The sequence below is a fragment of the Lampetra planeri genome, chromosome 5 (assembly GCF_965212315.1).
Source record: "Lampetra planeri chromosome 5, kcLamPlan1.2.h2, whole genome shotgun sequence".
NCBI lineage: Eukaryota > Metazoa > Chordata > Hyperoartia > Petromyzontiformes > Petromyzontidae > Lampetra > Lampetra planeri.
In genome coordinates, this window is record NC_136111.1 from 7,900,198 (window position 1) to 7,924,222 (window position 24,025).

At 46.5% G+C, this 24,025-nt stretch overlaps 1 protein-coding gene across 2 annotated transcripts in view; it reads right to left on the bottom strand.

Annotated features, from left to right (window-relative positions):
* LOC144718772 (receptor-type tyrosine-protein phosphatase beta-like) overlaps nucleotides 1-20,454 on the bottom strand; it is a 43,168-nt gene extending 22,714 nt beyond the window's left edge. Inside the window, exons 1-7 of one of the 2 annotated variants that reach the window (XM_078594298.1) lie at nucleotides 20,146-20,454; nucleotides 5,673-6,012; nucleotides 4,059-4,331; nucleotides 1,464-1,736; nucleotides 985-1,257; nucleotides 497-769; nucleotides 8-280 (exon numbers count right to left, since the gene is read on the bottom strand). In XM_078594298.1, coding sequence (XP_078450424.1) covers nucleotides 8-280; nucleotides 497-769; nucleotides 985-1,257; nucleotides 1,464-1,736; nucleotides 4,059-4,331; nucleotides 5,673-6,012; nucleotides 20,146-20,235 — 1,795 coding nt within the window. In that variant the 5' untranslated portion in view covers nucleotides 20,236-20,454. The remainder of the gene's footprint in view (nucleotides 1-7; nucleotides 281-496; nucleotides 770-984; nucleotides 1,258-1,463; nucleotides 1,737-4,058; nucleotides 4,332-5,672; nucleotides 6,013-20,145) is intronic. The other variant, XM_078594299.1, reaches the window with a different exon arrangement.
* Nucleotides 20,455-24,025: the final 3,571 nt, after the last annotated feature.

Here is a 24,025-nt window from a genome sequence, read left to right on the forward strand (position 1 = left end):
GACTCACATGTGCGCATTTCAGCAGCCACTTCAGTGCTCTTACAGTCTCCACTCACTGTGGTGACATGGACTTGGTAATGCCGGCCCGGGACTAGATCATTAAAGGTGTCCTCAGTGGTGTCTTTTGATAGATTTACTGATCTAACCACAGCTCCATTGGTTGTGTCCACCAGTTCAATTGTGTAATTAGTCACATCCCCTGTGGCACTGGTGAAGTTTACTGTCAGGTTGGTTGTGGTGCCCTTATTTTCAAGAGTCAGATTTTCAACGATTTCAGGAACTGCAACATAAAGACACGCACACGAGGTCAACAATGGTGGTTCCTGTTCAGCAGCACTTTAGTAGAGGCTTCACCTTCCCCAGTTAGAATGTTGCAGATTTAAGTCTTGCACAGGGATCAGCCCATCGTTGATTGAGAATACATTCGTATGGATAATTCTTCTTGTTTTCTTTACTTAAAAAAAAGTGCGATGACTTTTTTCGTGTGCAGACTTACCTGTGCACATTTCAGCAGCTGCTTCAGTGTTGTTACAGTCTCCACTTACTGTGGTGACAATGACCTTGTAATTCCGGCCAGGGACCAGATCATGCAAGGTGTCCTCAGTGATGTCTTTTGATAGATTTCTTGACTTAACCACAGATCCATTGGTTGTGTCCACCAGTTCAACTACGTAATGAGTCACATCCCCTGTGGCGCTGGTGAAGTTCACTGTCAGGTTGGTTGTGGTGTCGTGATTTTCAAGAGTCAGATTTTCAACGGCTGCAGGAACTGCAACATAAAGACACGCACACGAGGTCAACAATGGTGGTGCCTGTTCAGCAGCACTTTAGTAGAGGCTTCACCTTCCCCAGTCAGAATGTTGCAGATTTAAGTCTTGCACAGGAATCAGCCCATCGTTGATTGAGAATACATTCGTATGGATAATTCTTCTTGTTTTCTTTACTTAAAAAAAGTGCGATGACTTTTTTCGTGTGCAGACTTACCTGTGCACATTTCAGCAGCTGCTTCAGTGTTGTTACAGTCTCCACTTACTGTGGTGACAATGACCTTGTAATTCCGGCCAGGGACCAGATCATGCAAGGTGTCCTCAGTGATGTCTTTTGATAGATTTCTTGACTTAACCACAGATCCATTGGTTGTGTCCACCAGTTCAACTACGTAATGAGTCACATCCCCTGTGGCGCTGGTGAAGTTCACTGTCAGGTTGGTTGTGGTGTCGTGATTTTCAAGAGTCAGATTTTCAACGGCTGCAGGAACTGCAACATAAAGACACGCACACGAGGTCAACAATGGTGGTGCCTGTTCAGCAGCACTTTAGTAGAGGCTTCACCTTCCCCAGTCAGAATGTTGCAGATTTAAGTCTTGCACAGGGATCAGCCCATCGTTGATTGAGAAAACATTCATATGAATTATTCTTGTTTTCTTTACTTTAAAAAAGTGATTCTTTCGTGTGCAGACTTACCTGTGCACATTTCAGCAGTCACTGGAGGGCTGGTACAGTGTCCACTCACTGTGGTGACATTGACTTGATAACGCCGGCCCGGGACCAGATCATTAAAGATGGACACAGTTGTGTTGTTTGGAAGATTTTCTGACTTAACCACAGATCCATTGGTTGTGTCCTCCAATTCAACTACGTAATGAGTCACATCCCCCGTGCCACTGCTGAAGTTCACTGTCAGGCTGTTAGTGGTGCCCTTATTTTCAAGAGTCAGATTTTGAACAGTGTGAGGAACTGCAACATAAAACACACACGAGATAAACAATGGCGGTGGCTGTGAAGGGCCATCTTGTTGACAAAGGGGTGGATCAGTTGGTACAGTCCACCCAGTCACAACAGGAAAGCTGCACATTGACAATTTATTCACAGTGTCCAATCAGCCCCTTATCCATTCGGGGTCCGTAAAACAAAGTACTATTTTGCGAGGCACCAACAGTGGTTAGCCTAATGAGACCATGGCTCCGACTATGGATCCATGTAATTTCCACCATTGAAATGAGTGCTATCCCATAGCTCATTTGAGCAAACTATACAACTATAATAATTGTTTTATTTTACCAGGTTAAGCCCACTGAGCTATTAACACTCTTGCAGAAACGACCTGGCCACAAATGATAGCTCAACGAAGTGGCTTATCACGTGGTAATTTATAGCAGCCAAAAACTTGGAACAAATCTTTTAAAATATGGAGGGAAAAACCGGAGGAGCCGGAGAAAAATCCACGCGACCACGGGGAGATCATGCAAACTCCAAATATACAAGCATCAGGGTCGGAATAAACCCCACGACCTCCTGCATACCAGGTGATGGAGATAACATCTCATCACCATGGTGCCCCAAGCAGATACATCTTACATTTGAACCAAGATATTCTTCAAGATTTTTTCTCAGTTTATGCTTGTGTGTGTGTACAGTCTTTTCCATGCACATATCATAAGCCTATTTAATAGATTTTACAGTGAATTATATGGGATGCAGGCAGCTTGAACTAAGGACCTGCCTTTTGGGCAGGTATATGAATCCTTAATTCATCCTTAAGCATAATGAATCCTTCATAAAATCACCGTATATACACATTTTATAGGATGCTGTCATTAAGTCAACAAACACCTTTGGATTGGGAACAGATGGTTTCATCTGCACCGTACACACCCACACACCAGTAGATGAGTTATCTTATACTGGAATTCTGGTCAGGACCCCACTGACAATCGTCATCGAGACACGGTCAAGCTTGCCAGGCGTGAGGCTCTCGATGAGGGCCTCGGTTTTGTTATTCGATAGAATGCTGTTAAATTTCGATTTAAAGCTTTCGTGACTGCAGGGATTCATCTTCTTGGTTCTTTCGGTAAAGTCACGTAGAATGGAAACAATAAAAATGATACAATAAAACATAATAAAATAATTCTCACGACGTTTCGGCCACAACGCAAGCAGCCGTCATCAGGTGAAGACCAGGTCTGTCGGGGAGACAGTCTGTCGGGGAGACAGACCTGGTCTTCACCTGATGACGGCTGCTTGCGTTGTGGCCGAAACGTCGTGAGAATTATTTTATTATGTTTTATTTTATTAGAATGCTGTTGTTTATGACAGATGCAGTCATAGCATCAAACAGATTAACGTTCTAAAAGTCCACATCACCAATGGCCCTGAAGACGTTCACACGCTGGGGAGTTTGAGCTGCCTATATTGGCAACAGTCAATCGGGTAACAGGTGCTGGAACTATGAAACAACACAAAGCAAAACAAAACTGAAATGTACACATTACATTTGACAAACACATACGAGACAACATAAGCATGTTAACAACAACAACACCAACAACGCTGAAACTGTTAAGAAGAATAATAAGTGGGCTTGTGCGGAGCGTCTCTAGAAGGGATGTTGGCCGGTGGTCGAGACTTACGACAGAGTGGCAGCCAAAGGGGTGACTCAGCAGAAAGGTCGACCACCAAGGAGATGGAACAACAAGATCAACTCGCGTGACCTAGATGGATTGTGACATCGCATAGACCACGAGGGATGGCGACAGCGTGGACAGGCAATGTACGTTGAACTTCTTTCGCACCGTACGTAGCAAACCGTGCTAAGCGGAGGTGCAGAGGAAGGACAACAAACTAAACACAAAAATCAGTTCTAAAGAAATTGGCTTTCAATTTAGATTTAAAAGTGCTAAGCTCCAGTGGCTTCCGAATAGCGTTCCAGACGGCCGCAGAAGCACATCTGAAAACTCGCGATGCAGTGACCCGTCCTTTGTTTGACGGATAGCCAAAAGTCGCTTCGAGTATGACTGCAAGTTTACCTGATGGTTTATGCTCCTTGTTGAGATCAGAAAGGTGTTGTGGTTCATTTGTGGCAAGCACTTTGTGTGTAAATGAATGCGACCTTATAACGTATTAATTCGGCAACTGGAAGCCAATGCAGCTAAGCGAGCACTGGATGGACACGGTCAGATCTTGCAATATCCATCACGACACGTGCCAAATAAATGTTGTACACGCTGCATGGTTCCTGTTGATGCGATGACAACATGGGTATGGATCCTGGCTGCGTACCTGTGCACATTTCCTCTTCCACACCGGTGCTGTTCAGGTCTCCACTGACAGTTGTGACTTTTGCTCGATACAGCCTGCCCGCAGTGAGGTTCGTGAAGGTTTGTTCCGTTGTGGAATCTTGGAGAATGTACGCCTGGACAACAGAGCCACTCTGTCCGTCCACGAGATCAACTGCATATGAATCCACATATCCGATGGCCGATTGGAAGCTCAGGTGGAGGCTGTTTGTGGAGCCATTATTGTCCAATATTACATTTGAAACAGGAGCAGGCACTGCCAAACACAAACGAGTGCAACGTGTTACAAGACAACGTTTATACATTGAAAACGCATGTATTTGTTTGGTGTGCACGTGTGTTGTTTCGTTTTGCATACATGTAACTAATATGCAAATTTGAACCGGTTTAAACCAGTTTTTATGGGTTAACCTGACCCTCCCTTCCCAAGTTGGACTCCCCTGATTTTCAGTATGCGAAACACATCGTGAAGGCTCTAACCCCTCCAATTAGACCGTCTTTCCAGAGGTGTGACCGGCATCTGGCGGCGATAGCTGTCGAATCTTGCCGCTGTGCCTGTCCTTCACAGGTCACCGCTGTCACACTGGGAAGGGTGTCTTGGGTATGTTAACTTCCCCCCCCACTGGAAGGGAAGGGGTGGGAAAATAAACGTCTGTGGATTCAGGCGTCTCCAGGAGCAGCCCAGAACAGAGTACGTCTGTCAATTCTTCTCCGCTGATCCCCCAAAACGAACGCGCCGTTGTTAAAACACACGCTTCAAATAATGTATCGACCATGGGAATGCCAATCACGAGATTCCCAGAAAAAAACCCCATGTACTGTGTTAACTGGAAAGGAGATGGATCATGAAAAATGTATTAGAGATTTGTTTTGGGTTAGATCGTGTAAATATAAATATGTCGTGAAACCCGCCACCACCCGACACAGCCAATTATTAAGGTTTGTCACGTAAACAAAACATGCCAATCCATTCCTAGTTCAGCACAGCACAAAATGTACAATTTGATGAAAATTCAACTTTGCTAATTTTTTATTCCATCCTCCTGCCACTCCCCCCCTCCTCCATATTAAAAACTTGTCACACAACAAATATAAAGTTTAATGGACCAAAGAAAATAAAAAAATATTACCACTCAATGTAAAGAAGTTTGTCACGAGGTTAGTTTCACGTTAGCATGGTTGGCTATGTACGGTGTGAAAGAATTTCAACATACATTACTGAGCTATTTTTTTATTTCACCAGGTAAGGCCCACTGAGCTACATTATATAGCGTTTTTTTCAGAAGCGATTTGGCCACAAATGATAGCTCAACGAAGTGGCTTATCATGTGGAAATGTATAGCAGCTAAAATACTTTAAACGCATATTTATAAATGTGGAGGGAAAAACCAGAGGACCTGGAGAAAAATCCACGTGACCACGGGGAGAGGGACACCGCAAACTCCAAGTATACATCAGGCGTTAGGGTCGGGATCGAAACCACGACCTCCTGCATACCAGGCGAGGTAGTTAACATCTCGCCACCAGTGGCACCCCATGTACATACATACGCCATGCTAAAACTAGGCATCCCTTTTGCACAACTGTAACATCTTACTTGTCTGCGTATTGTTGTTCCACCTGACGACTGTTTGCAGCCAGATGGTGACCGTGTAGCCGGCTCCGGGGACGAGGTTGGTCAAGTTCGCTAGGTAGGGATCACTCGGCGTGACGCAAGTGCTCGATACATTTCCCCCACGGGAGCCACTCGCTGCACCAGAAGGGTTGGTGGCGTAGATGACGTTGTAGCGGCCCTCAATACACGCGGCTCCGTCTCTCCACGTCAATTCCACGGTCGTCTCAATCACGGTAACATGAACATCCAGGGGGGGCTCAGGTGTGGTGGTGGCGGTGGTGGGGATGACTGTTGGGTTAGTAGTAGTCTGTCCGAACCCGCCCTGTATGGAAACGATCAAAAGCAAAATTAAATATTTAGCAAAAGATATCATCACAAGCACGGTCTTAGGCACATCGCATATGTACAGCGTGGTTCAAGATGTCTCGAGACTCCAAAATCAATTGACCCCTAAAATGTTTGTCTCCCTTTGTATATTCATTTGTGTTTTAAATAAACCTTACTTATTAAAAAAAATTTGGAGAATTAAATTGGGGTCACAAGACATCTGGACCAAACCGCGTACTGTGTGGTCCATATGGGTGGTGGCACCAATGTCCTTTCCACAGTCTACATCCAACATTTGCACGTAAAAACATTTGTCAATAATAGTGGCAAGACGAGGTCACCGGCAATGTCAATAACACCATTAATCATACGATGAATGCCATCAGCGTTGAATGTTTTTGTTTGCTTGGTTCATCACATTTTTCCAAGCACAACCCATCTGTGAAACTCGCGAGCCCCTGGCCGCCTCCTTTTCCCTGCCATTTCTCTGAAGTTCGGCCCGGCCCAGATCTCTCGTGAGGCCAAACCACCGGCCGAGATTCCGTGAAGCGTGCAAGATATGGGGGGGGGGGGGTGGACACTGGACGTTGATAGAGTCACAAAGGGACTCATTAAAGCCCAGTATTAAAACTACTTAAATGCCTGACGGATGTCCATGGGTGTCGTGGGTGTTGATGGCGAGCGCCGGTTGGGTCGGATCTCCCGGCCGTGGCAGTTGAAGCAATGGGGGGCACGCGTGGCGTAAGTCTCTGTCCACCCAGCAAGTACGCAGTCCACACTGTAACGGAGTTATGTTGCAGTTCGTCGATCGGGAGTGTTCCGTGTGGTGGAGTGAAGTGTTAGTCCAGTGATGCTCTCCAATGATACGGGGGCGCCCCCGCGGTGGCGAGATGTTAACTCCCTCGCCTGGTGTACAGGTGGCCGTGGCTTCAATCCCGACCCTGGCGCCTGCTGTATATTTGGAGTTTGCGGTGTCTCTCTCTCTCCACCCCGTGGTCGCGTGGATTTTTCTCCGGCTCCTCTGGTTTATTCCCTCCACATTTAGAATCAACATCACCGCGCGTTTAAGAGTATACGGGAGCTATAATAGAGGTTTTTGGGTCAGATCGCGTAATTATATAAACGTGTCGTTAAAACCCGCCACCACCCGACACAGCCAACTCATAAGGGTTGTCACGTAAACAGAACGTGGCCAATTCGTCACTGGTACAGCACACCGGTGTGTTGGAGAGCCAAGCCACAATATTTACAAACCGAGTACGACGTTTCGCCAGTAATTACTACTAGTTACTGGCGAAACGTTCTGTTCAAGTTGGCTGTGTCGGGTGGCGGCGTGTTTTAACGACACATTTATATATTTACGCGATCTAACCCAAAAACCTCTATTATGGATGATATTGGTCACGAAAGCCTACGTGTTAGACTATTTGGGGGCTGCGATACATTTCCACACGATAATACACTTTGTTGAGCTATCATTTGTGGCCAGATCGCTTTTAAAAAAAGAGCTACTGTATATAGCTCAGTGGGCCTTAACTGGCAAAATAATTGTTTTATTTTTTTTTATTTCTGTCAAGACATCTTGGCCGGTGTGGAATAGTGTCATTGTCTCTAGAGTTCCTTCGAGTAGAGGCCCTTCTGCTAGCAGCGGCTTGAGAAAGTAATTGTCGTGTGATGTCGACAGATGGTGAATCCAACCGATCGGGTTTCGAGTTAATTTTGTCTAAGCAGGTGAGAACTCAAGCAATCAAATGCCCCCAACTGAACGTGTGAATCAATCGTGGACACATTTTCTTGGGTTTTTTCGGTAAAGTCACGTAGGTAAAAAATTAAAAATAAAATTAATAAAAGTAAAATAAAAATCACGACGTTTCGGAGGTTCCACCTGAAGATGGAAGCTTGTGTTGCCTCCGAAACGTCGTGATTTTTATTTTATTTTAATTAAAAATGTTTACCTACGTGACTTTACCGAAAAAACCCAAGAATATGAATCCTTGCAGTCACGAAAGCTTCAAATCTAGAATCGTGGACACCGCACTGCCTCCACATTTTAATTAGAGAGGCAGCAACGTAGAGGTCCGGAGTAGACACCAGAATGCAAATACTGTTTTGTTTTGAACACTGACCAGGAAATGAGCGTCAATGTGTAAACAGTAGTCGACGGGGCTTCTTTCCTAAGAACCATTCTGTAACGATGAACTCAAATGCGCAAACGGGGCTCGAATGTAAAAAAAAACCCAACAGCCTTGAGCCAGTGATGGAAGTTCCTCATTTCTGTGGCAGAGCTGAGTCTGGCTGTATATATGTATGTACAGCGTGGTCCACGTGTCTTGCGACCCGACAATTCATTGACCGCTTTAAACTATTGTCATTGTAGTGCGTATTTAATGTGGCGCTGCACTCTGATGTTGTAAGAGTGTTGTTATAACAATTAGTGTTGTTATAACAACTCTATATTTATTTAAAGTTGCGCATTTTGATGTGACGTCACCTTTCTCAAACCCCTCGTCACACATCGTCACAAAAATATGACCCCCCACCCAGGTGCGTGACGTCATTTATGGACGGCCCCTTACATCGAGTTTAGTGAGACATTGGTTTAGGAGTGAGAGTTTCATGATTTGAAAATAACATTTCAGACAACTTTTAAGATTATTATGACTACCTTTTTGAAACCGATGACAGCCTGCGTCTCAAGACTTTTCAGGAGGGTCCTGCCAAGTTTTCAGAATAGGATGCAAAGTTACTGATGTGTGTCATTCCATCCGAGTTATTTGCAGCATTGGGATGATTGGCTAATACCAGTGACACTGTATGCGGTTATTTTTGCGATGATTGGAAAACGGAGAACCCGGACGAAACCCATTAAGAGCAGTGGCAGTAAATACACACTCCACTCAGTCATCTTCTTGGTTCTTTTGGTAAAGTCACGTAGAAGGGAAACAATAAAATAATAAAAATAAAACATTATAAAATAATTCTCACGACGTTTCGGCCACAACGCAAGCAGCCGTCTTCCCGACAGACCTGGTCTTCACCTGAGGACGGCTGCTTGCGTTGTGGCCGAAACGTCGTGAGAATTGTATTTTATTATGTTTTATTTGTATTATTGTATTATTTCCCTTCTACGTGACTTTACCGAAAGAACCAAGAAGATGAATCCCTGCAGTCGCGACAGCTTTAAATAGAAATTTAAATCCACTCAGGCACTCACGTCAGGAATCGAACCCAGGGCCATCTTGTTGAGCCACCTTTACGTCTAAAGTTGTGGGTAATCATTCATCTAACCAGGAAGTTTGTTTTCATTACTTGAGCACACTGTCAATCAATTAGGTCTGCAATTAAGATTAAACAATGTATTAATCTTTCTTGATAACGATGCTTGTGGAATGTCGTGTGCCCTGGGTTCTAGGATAAAACGACTCCTTCACCCGGGCTGGGACGGTTGGTGATGATGCAGCGATGTGCTTATGTACAACCATTGACGTATTCCATAAATAAGACATCTTTTTTTCTGACTTTCTAAAACAGATCAACCACCTTCACAATTACAACCCTATATGCATTTCATTGTTGTGACGTCGCCTTATTTATATAACTGCCAAATAATTGTGCAGTCAGTTTCGTGTACATGCGTCACACCACTGTCCTACGCGTTTGACGTGCATTCGTGCACTGCCAACGTGCAGCCCTTTCAATCCGCTGCGGGACGAGGGCCTCCCTCCAGTGCCACGTGACTGCAAGGATCTTTGGTTCTTTCGGTAAAGTCACGTAGGTAAAGATTTTTTTTAAAGTAAAAATAAATAGATTAAATCACGACGTTTCGATTGCAACACAAGCAATCATCATCAGGTGTGACAACCACAGCAATACATTTTACTGAAGTAAACCACAGCAATACATTTTACTTCAGCAAAATTTTACTTCAGTAACATTTCTTGCTGTGGTTGTCACACCTGATGATGATTGCTTGTGTTGCAATCGAAACGTCGTGATTTAATTGATTTATTGTAACTTATTTTTTCTTTTTTTTCTTTACCTACGTGACCTTACGAAAGAACCAAACAGTATCATCCCTCGTCGATCAGTACCAGGCTCTGAGCCAGTCATCTGCTCTCGGATCAATCCCCTTGCCGTGTGGGGGTTCTTAGGGATTATTTGACCATTCTTCACCACGCAGGCCTGTAAGAGGTGGTTAAGGTGAGGGAGCCTCGATGTGGAATCATAGAATCACAGTTATAATACTGGTAGGAACCTCCTGGTTACACCAGCCCACAGGGGATTATTGTGTCCGTCCGTCGTTCAGGGAGGGGTTGGGTGGGGAGGGAGGGGCTGGGTGGGGAGGGGAGGGTGGGGAGGGTGGGGCTGGGTGGGGAGGGGAGGGTGGAGAGGGGCTGGGTGGGGAGGGGATGGGTGGGGAGGGTGGGGCTGGGTGGGGGGTGGGAGGGGTGGGGCTGGGTGGGGAGGGGAGGGGCTGGTCACCCCGTGGTGCCCTTATAAAACTCAACGTTTAACCTACTCACGCCGGCTTGTGCCCGCCCTCACAGTCGGGCATATTTGCGGAATACACCACGCCGCCGTTGACCCTGGCCATTAACCGAGCAACCCAACGTTCCTACCAGCCCTCTCCGCAGCAGGAATGTGTTACTGTATTTTGCTTCGCTACCTGGACTCAATGACCAGTTCAAAGTCGCCTCACTTTATTGTGGTTTAGGTGCCCAGTTTCAAAGGTTAAATATGATTAAGATATGCCTCGTGAATTCCGCAGTCTACAACAGTATGAACAATGAATCATTCTTTGCACAAAGTGGTACTAATTTTATCTACCCTGCAGAGATAACAGCCCCAGTCGATCTCTGACCACGATTGGAACTTATAACCCTCTGCTCGTGGGTCAAGTGCTCTGCTACACCGTCACAGTATCAGACCATTAGCCCGTTGTGTAACACACCTTAAGTGAAATATACCGCGATTGACAATGGCTTAAAAATAGGAGCTCGGGGTTGCACTTAGGTTGATTGTAAAGCTAACCCCAGGGCTTCATTTCAAGTGGGTCTGTCTGGATCAGGCACCCGCGAAATATATTCTTGCGCCCGGCACACCACACCCAGTATACCGCTCGTTATGGTTGTGCGGCTGCTTCGCACGTGCCACTGATCTGACATAATCCAGTCGACCAGCGACCCGGAAAATATTCAGCGAGGAAATTACGCCCTGAACCAGGCCTTACATGAAAAAATGTACAAAGTATTTGTATTGCTTAGGCCTTTAAAACTTTGCCATCTGGTAAGCCTAATTCTGGTTTCACGCGTAATTAAATACTAAATATCTGCAGTGCGAAGTGCATTTATGCTGTAAACAGCTCATGCAGAATAACAATTTGTTAAGAGTTCAAGGTGCGGCCCGGCAATTGCTTTACTGCTGACGGAAGGGCTTTTAGGAGAGCAAACTCGAGAGGGAATTTCACCTACTCTTCCATGCTGACCAGACGTGTTGGAAGAAGCGAGTGTGTACCAGTGACGTGCGGTGAAGTCAATGGCTGGGGAGGCACTGGCTAGTGTCAGAGCCAGATTGACACACTAAGGGGGGCGTGGCCTCACGGAGGGGGGCGTGTTAGACACGTCCCCCTCAGTGAGGCAGATGTGATAGCTGCCTCCCCTGGTGCTTTTTCATTTCAATTTCATGACGAGACCAGCGAGCCTAAATATCTTGATACACATACGTGAAATAAGTTACCTGGAGTACGGAAGGCGAGAACATGAAATGAAGTGGTCTACAAACATTACATTGGTGACATACCGAGATAGTAACAGGCACGCGCTTATTGCTCGCGCTCCATCCAGTTACTGAGGGGTTGCGCAATCAGAGGGGAGGCTGAGCTCGTCGCTGCCTCACCTCTCATCTTTTCCTGTATTTGCAGGGGAGCTCTGCAAATTTGGCGCTTTTGACTATTAAAATGATTGGAATTGTACATGAATGAAATTTATAACACAGATCAGTGGAAAAATCTTAATATTTATTTTATTTGATTATTCTTTTTTTTTACTTTTCATAACAGCTATTTTCATTGGAGTATGCCTCCCCTTCCTCCCCTGACCGCACGTCCCTGGTGTGTACCCACACTTTACCGCACCACACGCGACCTACCGATCGACTAATCAATTATACCTGCTGGGTCGGTGGACAGAGACAGGGGATTGGGATTTGAGAAACTTGCACGCTTGCTGCAAGTTCCAGTGTGCTAACCATTACACCACCGTGCCCTGTACTGAAACTTGTTTTTTGTTACCATGATGACGCAGCTCTGCAAGACTCGGATTCGTCTTCGACATGATGTCTTCCTTTTTTCAAGTTCGAATAACCATGCTCAATTTTTTGCAATGTATCAACTCTTATTTATTATATGCTCTTTGGTTCTTTCGGTAAAGTCACGTAGGTATAAAATAAAATAAATCACGACGTTTCGGGCGCAACACTAGCGTCCATCATCTGGTTATTTATTTATTACACCTTCACTGGTGCTATTTGTTGCTGGTCACTTAACGTTTATGGCCTTTAGGGCCTGTGCTCGACAACTGTCATTAAAAACAAAGAAAATCCCTTTGCTTTAATTTGAGTCAGTTTATAAATACCTTTCATTTCTCTCGGTGGTATGTTTAATCACCAATATCAACACATGGATACACTATACTGTATGTGATGTTTCTATATTGTTAAATTTAACCAACTACAAGTCAATCTCTCTCTGCCCTGAAAACAGGCCATTGTCTAAAACGTCGACCTGCTGTATATTTTCCCGTTTCAAGGCATGCAGTGTTCATGACAAACGTGGCGTGTTTTTAGAGTCGGGCCTTGTAAGTCAACCGTCTAAACGTAGTGACTTGAGGTGCCGTGTTGGCAAGAAGTTAACTACCTCGCTTGTTATACTGGAGCTCGTGGGTTTGATCCCGATCCCGACTCTGACGCCTGCTGTATATTTGGAGTTTGCATGTCTCTCTCCCCATGGTCGCATGGATTTTTCTCCGGGCCCTCCGGTTTTTCCCTCCACATTTAGAAACATGCATTCAGAGTATTTGGCTGCTATAAATTTCCACGCGATAAACCACTTCGTTGAGCTATCATTTGTGGCCAGGCCGCTTCTAAAAAATGCTACATAGCTCAGTGGGCCTTTCCTGGTAAAATGTGTTATAGTGTTTCTTAAATGGGTGGCGTCTGCCTATAAATCTGAAAACAGGATTAGTTTAACAGACTGCTGATGAGAACCTAAAAGGGTCGCACCCAGTCCATAGTTTGCCTGCCTAAACAAATTCTGAAATCAAACATGAGTCTTCAAGGCTCATTGCCTGATGGACTAGAACTTTTATTAATTTTACTCATAAGTTAGACACATTTAGGCTTAAACGAGTCACTTTAGGCGTGAAAACAAACCTAAGGGGAGCAGTGGTGGCAGTGGTAAACGCGCTGTTGTATGAACTCTGAAAACCAGAGTAACATAGATTCAAGATCCACGGCTAATATCAGTGGCCAGCAGCATCTACACCGCTCCTGGGCACCTCCATTACACCAACACACACAATGACAGTATAACACGTGGTAGGCTTTTGCGACCAATATCATTCATAATAGAGGTTTTTGGGGTTAGAACGTGTAAATATATAAATGTGTCGTTAAAACCCGCGACCACCTGACACAGCCAACTAGTAAGGGTTGTCACGTAAACAGAACGTGCCAATTCGTCACTAGCACAGCACACCGGTGTGTTGGAGAGCCAAGCCACAACATTTACAATCTGAGTACGAAGTTTCGCCAGTAATTACAACCAGTTTCATCAGGCGACAGCCAGATTTGTGGAGAAGTCCACCTGTTTCGTTCCTTATATAGAGGCGTAGATGTGGTGACCACGCTTCAGCGCTCTTGCGCCACGTGGAGGGGGATCACACACAATGACGACCAGCGTGGTGAAGTATGGTCAAACAACCGCCACGCCACCGCAACCAACACGGCATGGGGACGGGGGGCTTCATCCAGCGGTGGATCTACAACGAGCTGTTAATGTTTGTTTTTAACGAACCCGAAGGCAGTAATCCTCCTGTAAAACATTCGTTCTTAGCGCTGGACCTCAGTCTTCATTGCGCAAAGTACAATCGGTGGACGCCCCTAAACCCGTCTTCAACTTTGCCCCCTGGGTGCGTGCGTTCGTGAGCTCGACTCGCAGCTTCCTGGTGATTGCGAGTGACTCAGGGCACAACGGTGTCCTTTGTATATCCAGAAGAGTACATTGCATCACCGCGTCGATGAAAATCCCAATGTTACGCTCATCACACGCGCGTGTCGAGTTGGTCGCGCGCGCGCGCACGTGCGTGCAGATGAATTCATATTTTTCGTTGATTTTAATTGGCATTTTAATGTATCTTGATTTGAAGCTTTCGAGACTGCAGGAATCTATACTCTTTAGTTCTTTCGGTAAAGTCACCTCGTTAATAACTGTGTGACTTTAATTCCTTCGGTAAAGTCACGTAGTTAGAAACGATGTGACTTTACCGAAAGAACAAAAGAGTATTTTAATGTATGTCACGTTTTTGCGTGACCCCCGCAGCCCCCGAGAGGCGCTTTCAGTTCCATCGAATCGGAGGGACGCGAATCGAACCGCGCGGCACTTTTACCGCAGCATTTTCTCAGGGCAGAAACAAAAAGTTGTGCTGACGAATATCAGGATCTTACCCCCCCCCCCCCCCACTGCTCTCGTGGGTACAGATCATGGGAATTTCCTCTTTCAGATCACACAAAAAAACAGGCGCGTTGACATTAACTACCCTAGCCACGCGGTTCACTGCCGCGCCCGGTTACCATAGTTCGCTCAAAGATAACGTGTTGTCGCCATGACGACCGGCAGTCACGGTTGCCATGGTTTGCTCAGAGATAACGTGTCGTCGCCATAACGACCGGCCATCACGGTTACTATGGTTTGCTCAGAGATAACGTGTCGTCGCCATGACGACCGGCAGTCACGGTTGCCATGGTTCGCTCAGAGATAACGTGTCGTCGCCATGACGACCGGCAGTCACGGTTGCCATGTTTTGCTCAGAGATAACGTGTCGTCGCCATGACGACCGGCCATCACGGTTACCATGGTTTGCTCAGAGATAACGTGTCGTCGCCATGACGACCGGCAGTCACGGTTGCCATGGTTCGCTCAGAGATAACGTGTCGTCGCCATGACGACCGGCAGTCACGGTTGCCATGGTTCGCTCAGAGATAACGTGTCGTCGCCATGACGACCGGCAGTCACGGTTGCCATGGTTTGCTCAGAGATAACGTGTCGTCGCCATGACGACCGGCAGTCACGGTTACCATAAAATTACCTCTACGTCCCCTCTCCCCCCCACCTCGTGTTTGAAGAGACGTTGCAATAATTGACGATTTCCGTAATTACCGAGATGAAGACGCACCCCGAACTTTTTGCCCGGTGTCAATAAAACGTGACACGCAACATTACAGGCTCTTGAGCACACGCACACCCAGGGACACGTGGACAATATTTTAAGACTTGCACCCCCACCCCACATCTCTCTTACAACTTCTCCGCTAACACACAGGAGTGACGTAGGGGAGAGGGGGGGAGTACGTCGGATAATGTGGAGAATGTGGTCCATAATGCCGTTTTACGATTGCAGTCCACATCGAGGTTGTGTCCATTAAGGGGCCATCCATTGAGTGCGTACGCATGGAGGGCGTAGAGGGGCGGGTTAACCCAAATGCGTACGCTTGCGTATGGGGGGAGGGGGTCTACTGACGATGTACGTACGCATAGGAAACGGGGGGGGGGGGGTGAAGCCTCGATAATAATTTGTCTACATTGGCCTTCAAATGAGTTAGATAGTCCGGCGGTGTGGACGATCTGTTTGCTTAAACACGTGAATATTATTAATCCTTGATCGTTTCTGCGTGGATTAAATATCGGCCGTTCTATAGGATTCGGGGGGGGGGGTGCGTCAGTACGCAGGTGGTGAGGGGGGTCAAAAGTCCGCGTGCGTACAGGGAGGGGAGGAGTTGTCAAGTCTTGACAGATTTTTGTGGACCTACTCAATGGGTGGCCCCTAAGGCAATTTTGTGCGTGGATAACACTGGTCAACACACTTTTTCTGGCATAAACTATTCCAACGGTAATTTTGTGGTGCTGATTCCAAATCTGGCATCAGTTTTTGTCTATCACATCATGTTTTTGAGATATCAAATATTGCATTTTTCAATAAAAACTGCAGGAGAAAAATATTAAATAAATGTGGATATCTACATAAAATTATATTATAAACACTCTATCCTGAAAATACAGCACCATATTTTAACACTAAAGCAGTTACTGCCTCGCAACAACTTGCAATCATAAGTGACAGAGTTAATTTCGGGTAAAATCAATTAAAATGGGGTATGCCGATAGCATAAAAATGATGTGATAGAGCAAATCTGAGATCAGATTTGGAATCAGCACCCTGAAATTAGTCTAAAACAGCTGCAAAAGTCCAGGCCAGAAAAAAAATGTTTTTTTTGTTGACCAGTGTAATGTAGCCACTTTTCAGTTTACCACGCTCTTGCGTTTTGTTTTGGAGGGGGAGGGGTTCTGTAACTTTTAAGACTTCTGAGTTTGTGTTTCTGTTTGTATTCACGTGCATTTATTGACACAACTTCTTGAGATGATGTTTCCATTTCGATGCTATATAAACTAAAAGCAAACTCTGTTTACGGTCTTTTTTTTTGCTCGTTTCTCCAAATTATATTCCAATTAAATCATGGACACAATGTCATGAAATGGAGGATTTACCATTTTGAACTCTGCAGCGAGCGGAGCATCACGCTGTGTTCTAAAGTTGCCGCGGAGAATGGCATCATAGAACCACATCGCAAGCGACTTCAACGAACCTCTCCTATCCACGGTAGAGGGCGCATACCTTTGCATACATGATGTAAGTAGTGGCACGTATACATCCAACAGACAATTAAGTCTCAGATTTTAAATAATCCAAATTAAGTCAAATGTAGTCGTGCAGTCGTTTGGTGACGGGGCTGGTTAATTCGCGAGCAGCTGAAATCCAGAAACAAGCCCAGGTCGTAACAAATTCGGACTAAGTGTCTCTTGACCTACTAAGACACCCAACCAACTCGAATTATATTATTATTTTTGTAAACCGGTCATATAAATGCCACAATTTGAATTGTAACAGGCTGATTTTCCCATACAATAAGTACTGTTAATGTTACAGAAAGTGGTGTTTATGATCTGGCTTCACGAGCTTTTTACTGTATGGGCTGTTTTAATAACGCAAGCTGGCACAGAGGGGGAACTCCCCGCTCCGATTGTGATGATAGGCGAGTGGGGGGGGGATACTTTAACACAGTGTGATGCACTGCTAGCTGAATCCGACTGTTTTCTAATCGCAAGCCGTGTGCTCTCAGAATTGCACAATGTGGATACAATTCAACAGTGACTACAGTTTGGCATTTTGGGTTGATGTTGTGAGTCATTAAAACAAAAATCAAGTTGCTCCCGAAAGCGTTTTCATGGCGAGTGGTTTATGTACTGCATTGTAGTCTTTCATCCCCGGCCAAGTTTCATTCCTGGCCATGGTGTCGTGGCATGTGACGTCATCGCCATGGGAGAAAGGTTTGTTAATCTATCGAAAACTATGTCGGTATAAACCCTGATGTGTTTTCCTTGTTGTCGCCGGAGGACGTACCAAGCAGCATAACAACTCTGCACCAACAAATCCTCCTTCGTTTACATTAAACGAATTACATTAAACGAACTGGCAGTGGTACACAAACATACATTACCAAAAACTGAACACGTTCGTCAGTAACACTGTGGCCTTAAAGGGAAATTCGTAATAAGTAACGTTTCTGGAAATGGCCCTTCTTAACAGCACATGCAAATAATTACATGAGATAATCTTCATTTACATTGTAGATAATCTTTAACACGTTAACATTACCGTCTTTAAAAAAAAGGTTATAGTCTCCCCAGCATCCCCCAAGACACATAGCCCAGGGGTGGGGAACGTTCGGCCCGCGGGTCGTATAAGGCCCGCGAAATCATTTGGTGTGGCCCTGCCAAGGCAACCGCAGGCGGGACTCGAAATTCAATAAATCTCGGAGCAAACCTGGAAAAGCAGCTGCGAGTAGCAGCAACATCATCAACACCAGCAGCTAACATCACACGCCTCGCCAAAGAGAAACAGTTCCAGCCATCGCATTAGGGGCGAGTTAATTAAATGTTTGACCAAATATAACAGGCGAATTTTTAAGTTGATCATTTTGTATGGCCCGCGAATGATGTTATAAACATTCAAATGGCCCTTGGCAGAAGAAAGGTTCCCCACCCCTGACATAGACGGACAGGCAGGAAGAGGCAAATGCAAGGGGTTGGTTAATCACGCGGCGCTTTTTGCGAAACTGCCAACCCGTCTCCGGCGGTCGGCGAAGCAGCGAGATGGGCCAGGCGATTTCCCCTTTCGCGTTCACACGAGAGGAGGGCATCAGCAAAGCCGTACTCCAAACCGCGATGGGGACCCGCGGTAGACACAGCCCCCACCCCCCACCAGAGGCGTAGCTAGGGGGGGGGCAGGGGGGTACATATGTCCCCGGGCGCCAAGGTAAAGGGGCGCCAAAATGAGGCTTACAACGTCACATTGTAACTTATTGCGGTGGGCGCAGCAGCCTGAAACTACTGCACAAATCTACACCTCAACCTACAAGTTTATATATCCCGCCACACACAGCCTACATGTCATGTAATTACATTTTGTATGTGATTAAACGGGGGGGGGGCGCCAATTTTATAGTTCGTCCCCGGGCGCAAAATATCCTAGCTACGCCACTGCCCCCCACCCACCAACACCACCCCAGGGACCTCTTAACTCATCTCGGTCATTCATGCGCAATTGGGACGGAGACAAAGATTCCCCCGTGTAGCCTGAACAGACGTTTGTGGAAAGTGCTGTTGGCGGGTATCAATGAAGGCCGGCACGGCACACGATGTGGCGGGTATCCAGCACCACGCCCGGCCGCCTTTGTCTCCCTAGTGGCGATGTTTTACGCACCGCACCAGCTACTCATTTGAGGCTGAGTCGACCTACGGGAGGCCCAGGACCGGTTCAGACAATCGTCGCTGGTGTTGGCCGTAAACGGGAATCGAACTCGTGTCGCCGGGTTAGCAGTGCTGCGCGATAACCGCTGCGTAACAGAGACGCCCACACAGACACGGAGACACCCAGAGACAAAGATCCCCCGTACAGACTTAACAGACTGTTGGGGCAAGTGCTGTTGGCGAGTATCACCTTTGAAGGCCGGCACGATACACGAGGCCGTGGGTGGCCAAGCACCACGACCGCAGAGACACGCAGACACACACACAGACACGCAGAGAGACACACACACACATACGCAGACACACACACATAGACACACACACAGACACGCAGACACACACAGGCACGGAGATACGCACACATACACACAAAGAAACAAAGACACACACAGAGACACGCTGACACACATACATACACGTGTACATAGTGTGTGTGTGTGCCCGCATCTCCGATTTAGCACGGTTGGATACGTACGTTGCGAAAGAAGTTCACTATACGCACACACATACATGCAGTACCGTACGTAGCGCCGTGGAATTTAAAAAAAAGGTTGAGAAGCACCGGTAACTATAGCGCATTGCGAGAATAATAGCAATACCTTTATAGTAGTCCAAGAATAATAACAATTACATAATTGCCGAAAAATATCCAGATGTGCCCAGACACGCCTGAAAACGATTACTGAGATTCAATGAGGCTTTCCTGGACATATATAAACAGCATCACAATATTCAGCATCTTCATCACGATCACGTACTTATTCGAACAGGAATTGGTCGCACAAAATAAGGACCATGCTGACCAAGTATTGAGACTTTCTTGGGATAAATAATCAAAATAATAATAATAATAAAAAACTGTGAATATCTGTCGATCCACGGTAGGTTGAAAGCCTCCCCCACGCCGTCTCGGTCGTGGGTGTTGATGTTTTTTAACCATACTTCACCAGTGAACGTGACAATTATACCGGCAAAGGGTTTGTGTACCTGTATGAGCAGAACGGCCATTAGGATCAGGTACTTCACCAACGCCGGCCACGCCGATCCCATCTTCGTCGTATCTGTGCGGCTTCTCATCTGTTCACCAAGCCAAATTCAACACGAATTCCAGAATCATCTACGATCTCGGCTGATAACTGCAACTCGAAGAGAGATATGTATAAGATAGATGTAATTTCTGGGAACTATTATCCCAGTTGGCGAGGCTGTCAAACGGCGGTTGTGTAGAGAGCAGTGGAGTGGAAAGCTCCACAAACAGTGAGAGGACTTTACTCGCGGCTGCCGCTCTTCCTTATGTGATACTTCCTTCTACTCGACCAATTGCAGCTTCCACCAGCGTAGAATTAGTGACTAATTAATGAACACGTAACGAGTCACCTATCCCTCCCACCTCCAACCCCACCCCCCACCGCCCGGCTCAATTCATGGTCGCGACTCGATTAAAGAGACCGATGATGATTTTTGTTTGTTTGTTTCAAGTCCGTGGTGACCGTAGCGGCATCTTGTGGCTGGGGTACTCGCCACGTGAACGTATTGCGTGTACGACTGAGACAATATCGATTCGCTTCTCCCCCCCACCCCACTCGCGTTTCGATGAATGTTTCGTTTAGTTTTTATATTAATCGATTAAGGTGCCGTCCATAAATGACGTCACGCACCTGGGGGGGGGGGGGGGTCAGACATTTGTGACGATGTGTGACGAGGGGGGGGGGGGTGAGAAATGTGACGACACATCAAAACGCGCAACTTTAAATATAGACAACACGTTCTACTTAATTAAATCGACTTTTTAAATAAATGTATTCTCCTACAACATCAGAGTGCAGTGCCACATTAAATAGGCACTACAATGACAATAGTTTAAAGCGATTTGAAGCATTTTGGGGGGGGGGGCAGAGCTTTGTGACGTCATATTTGACGGGGGGGGGTCTGACTTTTTGTGACGCCATGTGACGACGGGGGGGGGGGGGTCAAGAATCGTCCAAAATCGCGTGACGTCATTTATGGACGGCCCCAAATATACTGCAGATCCGCCGTTCCACCGAGTTAATTCATGATGGACAATTTGAGCTTAACTGCAAGCCGCACGCGTTTACAGAGGCATTACAAACCCGCTCACGTCCATACAAAGCCACAACAATAACAACAACAACCACCGTTCGCCACTATAAGTGGCGGGGACATCACCACGGTGCTTTGTGCCAGTCTAGGTGCACCTTGCGGTCGGGCGGGGTGGGGAAGGCTCGCTGACAGGTCACGGGACAGATCCAGGTGCCATGGGTTAACTGACTGAGATGACTGAATATGCACCACCTCATCACTGTGCCAACTTGCTGCGTTTTATCCGCCCGGCGCTCCGCTCGTTTGTTGTGAGCGTCGTTCATTTAACCCTCCGTTGTTGCTGGAGGGCGACTGCCTCCAACGGCCCAGTAGCAGCGTCCTTCACGAGCCTCCTCCAAAGAAGCCGATCTTGACACCGCTTGTACGAGTCACACGCGCATACAAAGACAATGTATAATAGTCTACATAGACGGTGGGGCAATTGCTATCAGCGAGTACTTATTAAGGCATGATGTGGGGTGGGGGAACACCAGAATCGAAGGCTTAGAAGGATCGGTGCAAATATCCCTCGCCACTGACACCGGCAGTGGTCTGGAATCTAAACAAATAAATTCGTTCTCTGTGGCTCGGACCACCACTGCTCCTCCAACAACAAAGACAAAGCTCTCCCGTATAGCCTTAACAGACTGCTAGGGGAGGGGGGGCAAGTGCTGTTAGCGAGCACGCACGCACATTCAAAGACCCTAACATTTACAGACACACGGACACTTCCCTTTTAATAAAATCTGTCAATGACGAGAAAAGCCCATCATAGCGGAACTGCGGGTTAGGGTGGAAAGTTTAACACAACACAACAGACACGCGTAACAATCTTCCCCTTCTGCCCTTAAGTCTGTATGTTAAACTTCTTTCGCACCGTACGTAGCCAGCCGTGCTAGTTGGAGGCGCACACGGACTCACGGTCGGATGTTAGTGCTGTTAGTGAGCACCGATTTAGCGCGACGACAAACTACCGCCACGTCCTGCCGCCGCTGTCTCATGTTGCTCACACGCCAAACGCAGGTACGGTATTTATTATCTTGTTTTCGTCGAAGCCGATCTAGGAGGAGGCACATGTCAAGTTAACATTTTTACTTTCCACGTTACCTGATTTATCGACCCTAGAGGAACGATGGGCTGAGTCGACTCGACCCCCACCCCCCCCGCCCCCAATTGGGATTTGAACTTGCACAGCAATTGTTGTTGACCGTGAACTATGCTGGAGCACGTAAGACAATGAAGAGTCCGTTGACTTTCTTCCAGATGTATGTCTCCCAGTAACGTTTAAGCAAAGTAACTTTGGACCGGTTTCAATTTCGCTGTGTCTCATCAGCAAGCCGTGGCCTCCATAAAGCAATGCCACTGGGCGATCGTTACGTTATGGGCACAAACAGACACAATTGTACACACGCATGACCTATTTTCACGGTGTTTATGGTACTGTGCGCTTTTATCCAGGTCTCTCGTGATGATTAGACACAATTAATTCTCACATGGTGATAAATCGAGTTCACGAATCAATAAATGAGTGAATGAAAAGATGGTTCGTCTCAGTGCGTTCTCACTTGGGTTATAGTAGATATGTGAATTAAGGCGTGAACTCGATTGGGCTCTCGCATGGTTACGAATAAAGTTCACGAATGGATGAGTTAAAGAGGCAAACTCAATGGGCTCTCGCCTGGCTCTAGCGAAAGTGAATGAATGAGTTAAAGAGCTGGTTAGCGGTGGCCAACTGGCGTCTCCAGAGCCGCATGCGGTTATTTAATCCACCACGTGCGACTAACGAAGAACGTACATCATGGGACCTCCTTTGCCAGTACCAAAATATACTAATAGGGTTTTTCCCCTTTTTTCTGGCAACAAAACTGACACCTTTTGCAAGGAATCATGCTTACATTAACCACAATACTTGCAGTCAAATGCAAACAAAAAACAATACTCTGATAATTATGCACCAGTTTCAAAGACAATGCATACATTATCAGAGTATTGTTTTTTGTTTGCATTTGACTGCAAGTATTGCGGTTAATGTAAGCATGATTCCTTGCAAAAGGTGTCAGTTTTGTTGCCAGAAAAAAGGGGAAAAACCCTATTAGTAGAACGTACTGTCACAGTATCGAATGTCTTCCGCGCTGTCCAAAAAACTGTCTACATATACACAAATATACACTGGGCTCTTTGCAAAACTCACGGGTACTTTTTGGCCCTTGGTTGGCCCACCCCTGGCTAGGCTGATGCGTAGGTTCATGGTTAGTGCACACGCAGGATGTCAAGCTTGCGGTGAAGGAGAGGCACGCACGTGGTCCACTAACTCGTCTCGACTCTTCAGAGTAGCGGAGGCCCTTCGACCAGCAGTGGCGTGAGCTCAGCTAATTGGAGGGCCCCGCCTGTACAAACTCTACGTGCATACTTATACTGCCCTGCCAAAGGTATGCACTGCACAGACACCGCTCCTATGGGAGGCCAACTGACGATCGTTGAGAGGACAAGGCGATAACGAGTCCAGTCACATCGCTGGCGATAAGAACCCTGACACGCAGTGCCGGCTGCGCAGTCTTTAAGGAAATAATTCACAATTTGTCAAGTGTGCGTGCAAGCCAAGAGAGAGCTGGGTGGCTCGGGAGACGAATGCTGTGTCCGTGCCACGGAGCCGGCATCGCTGGGACCCTCGGTTACGATTCGGGTTTCGAGCCACCAACGATTAAACGGCATTGTCAAAAAGTAGTGAGATGGATGGTTTTTCAGCCATGCCACCCATGAATGCACT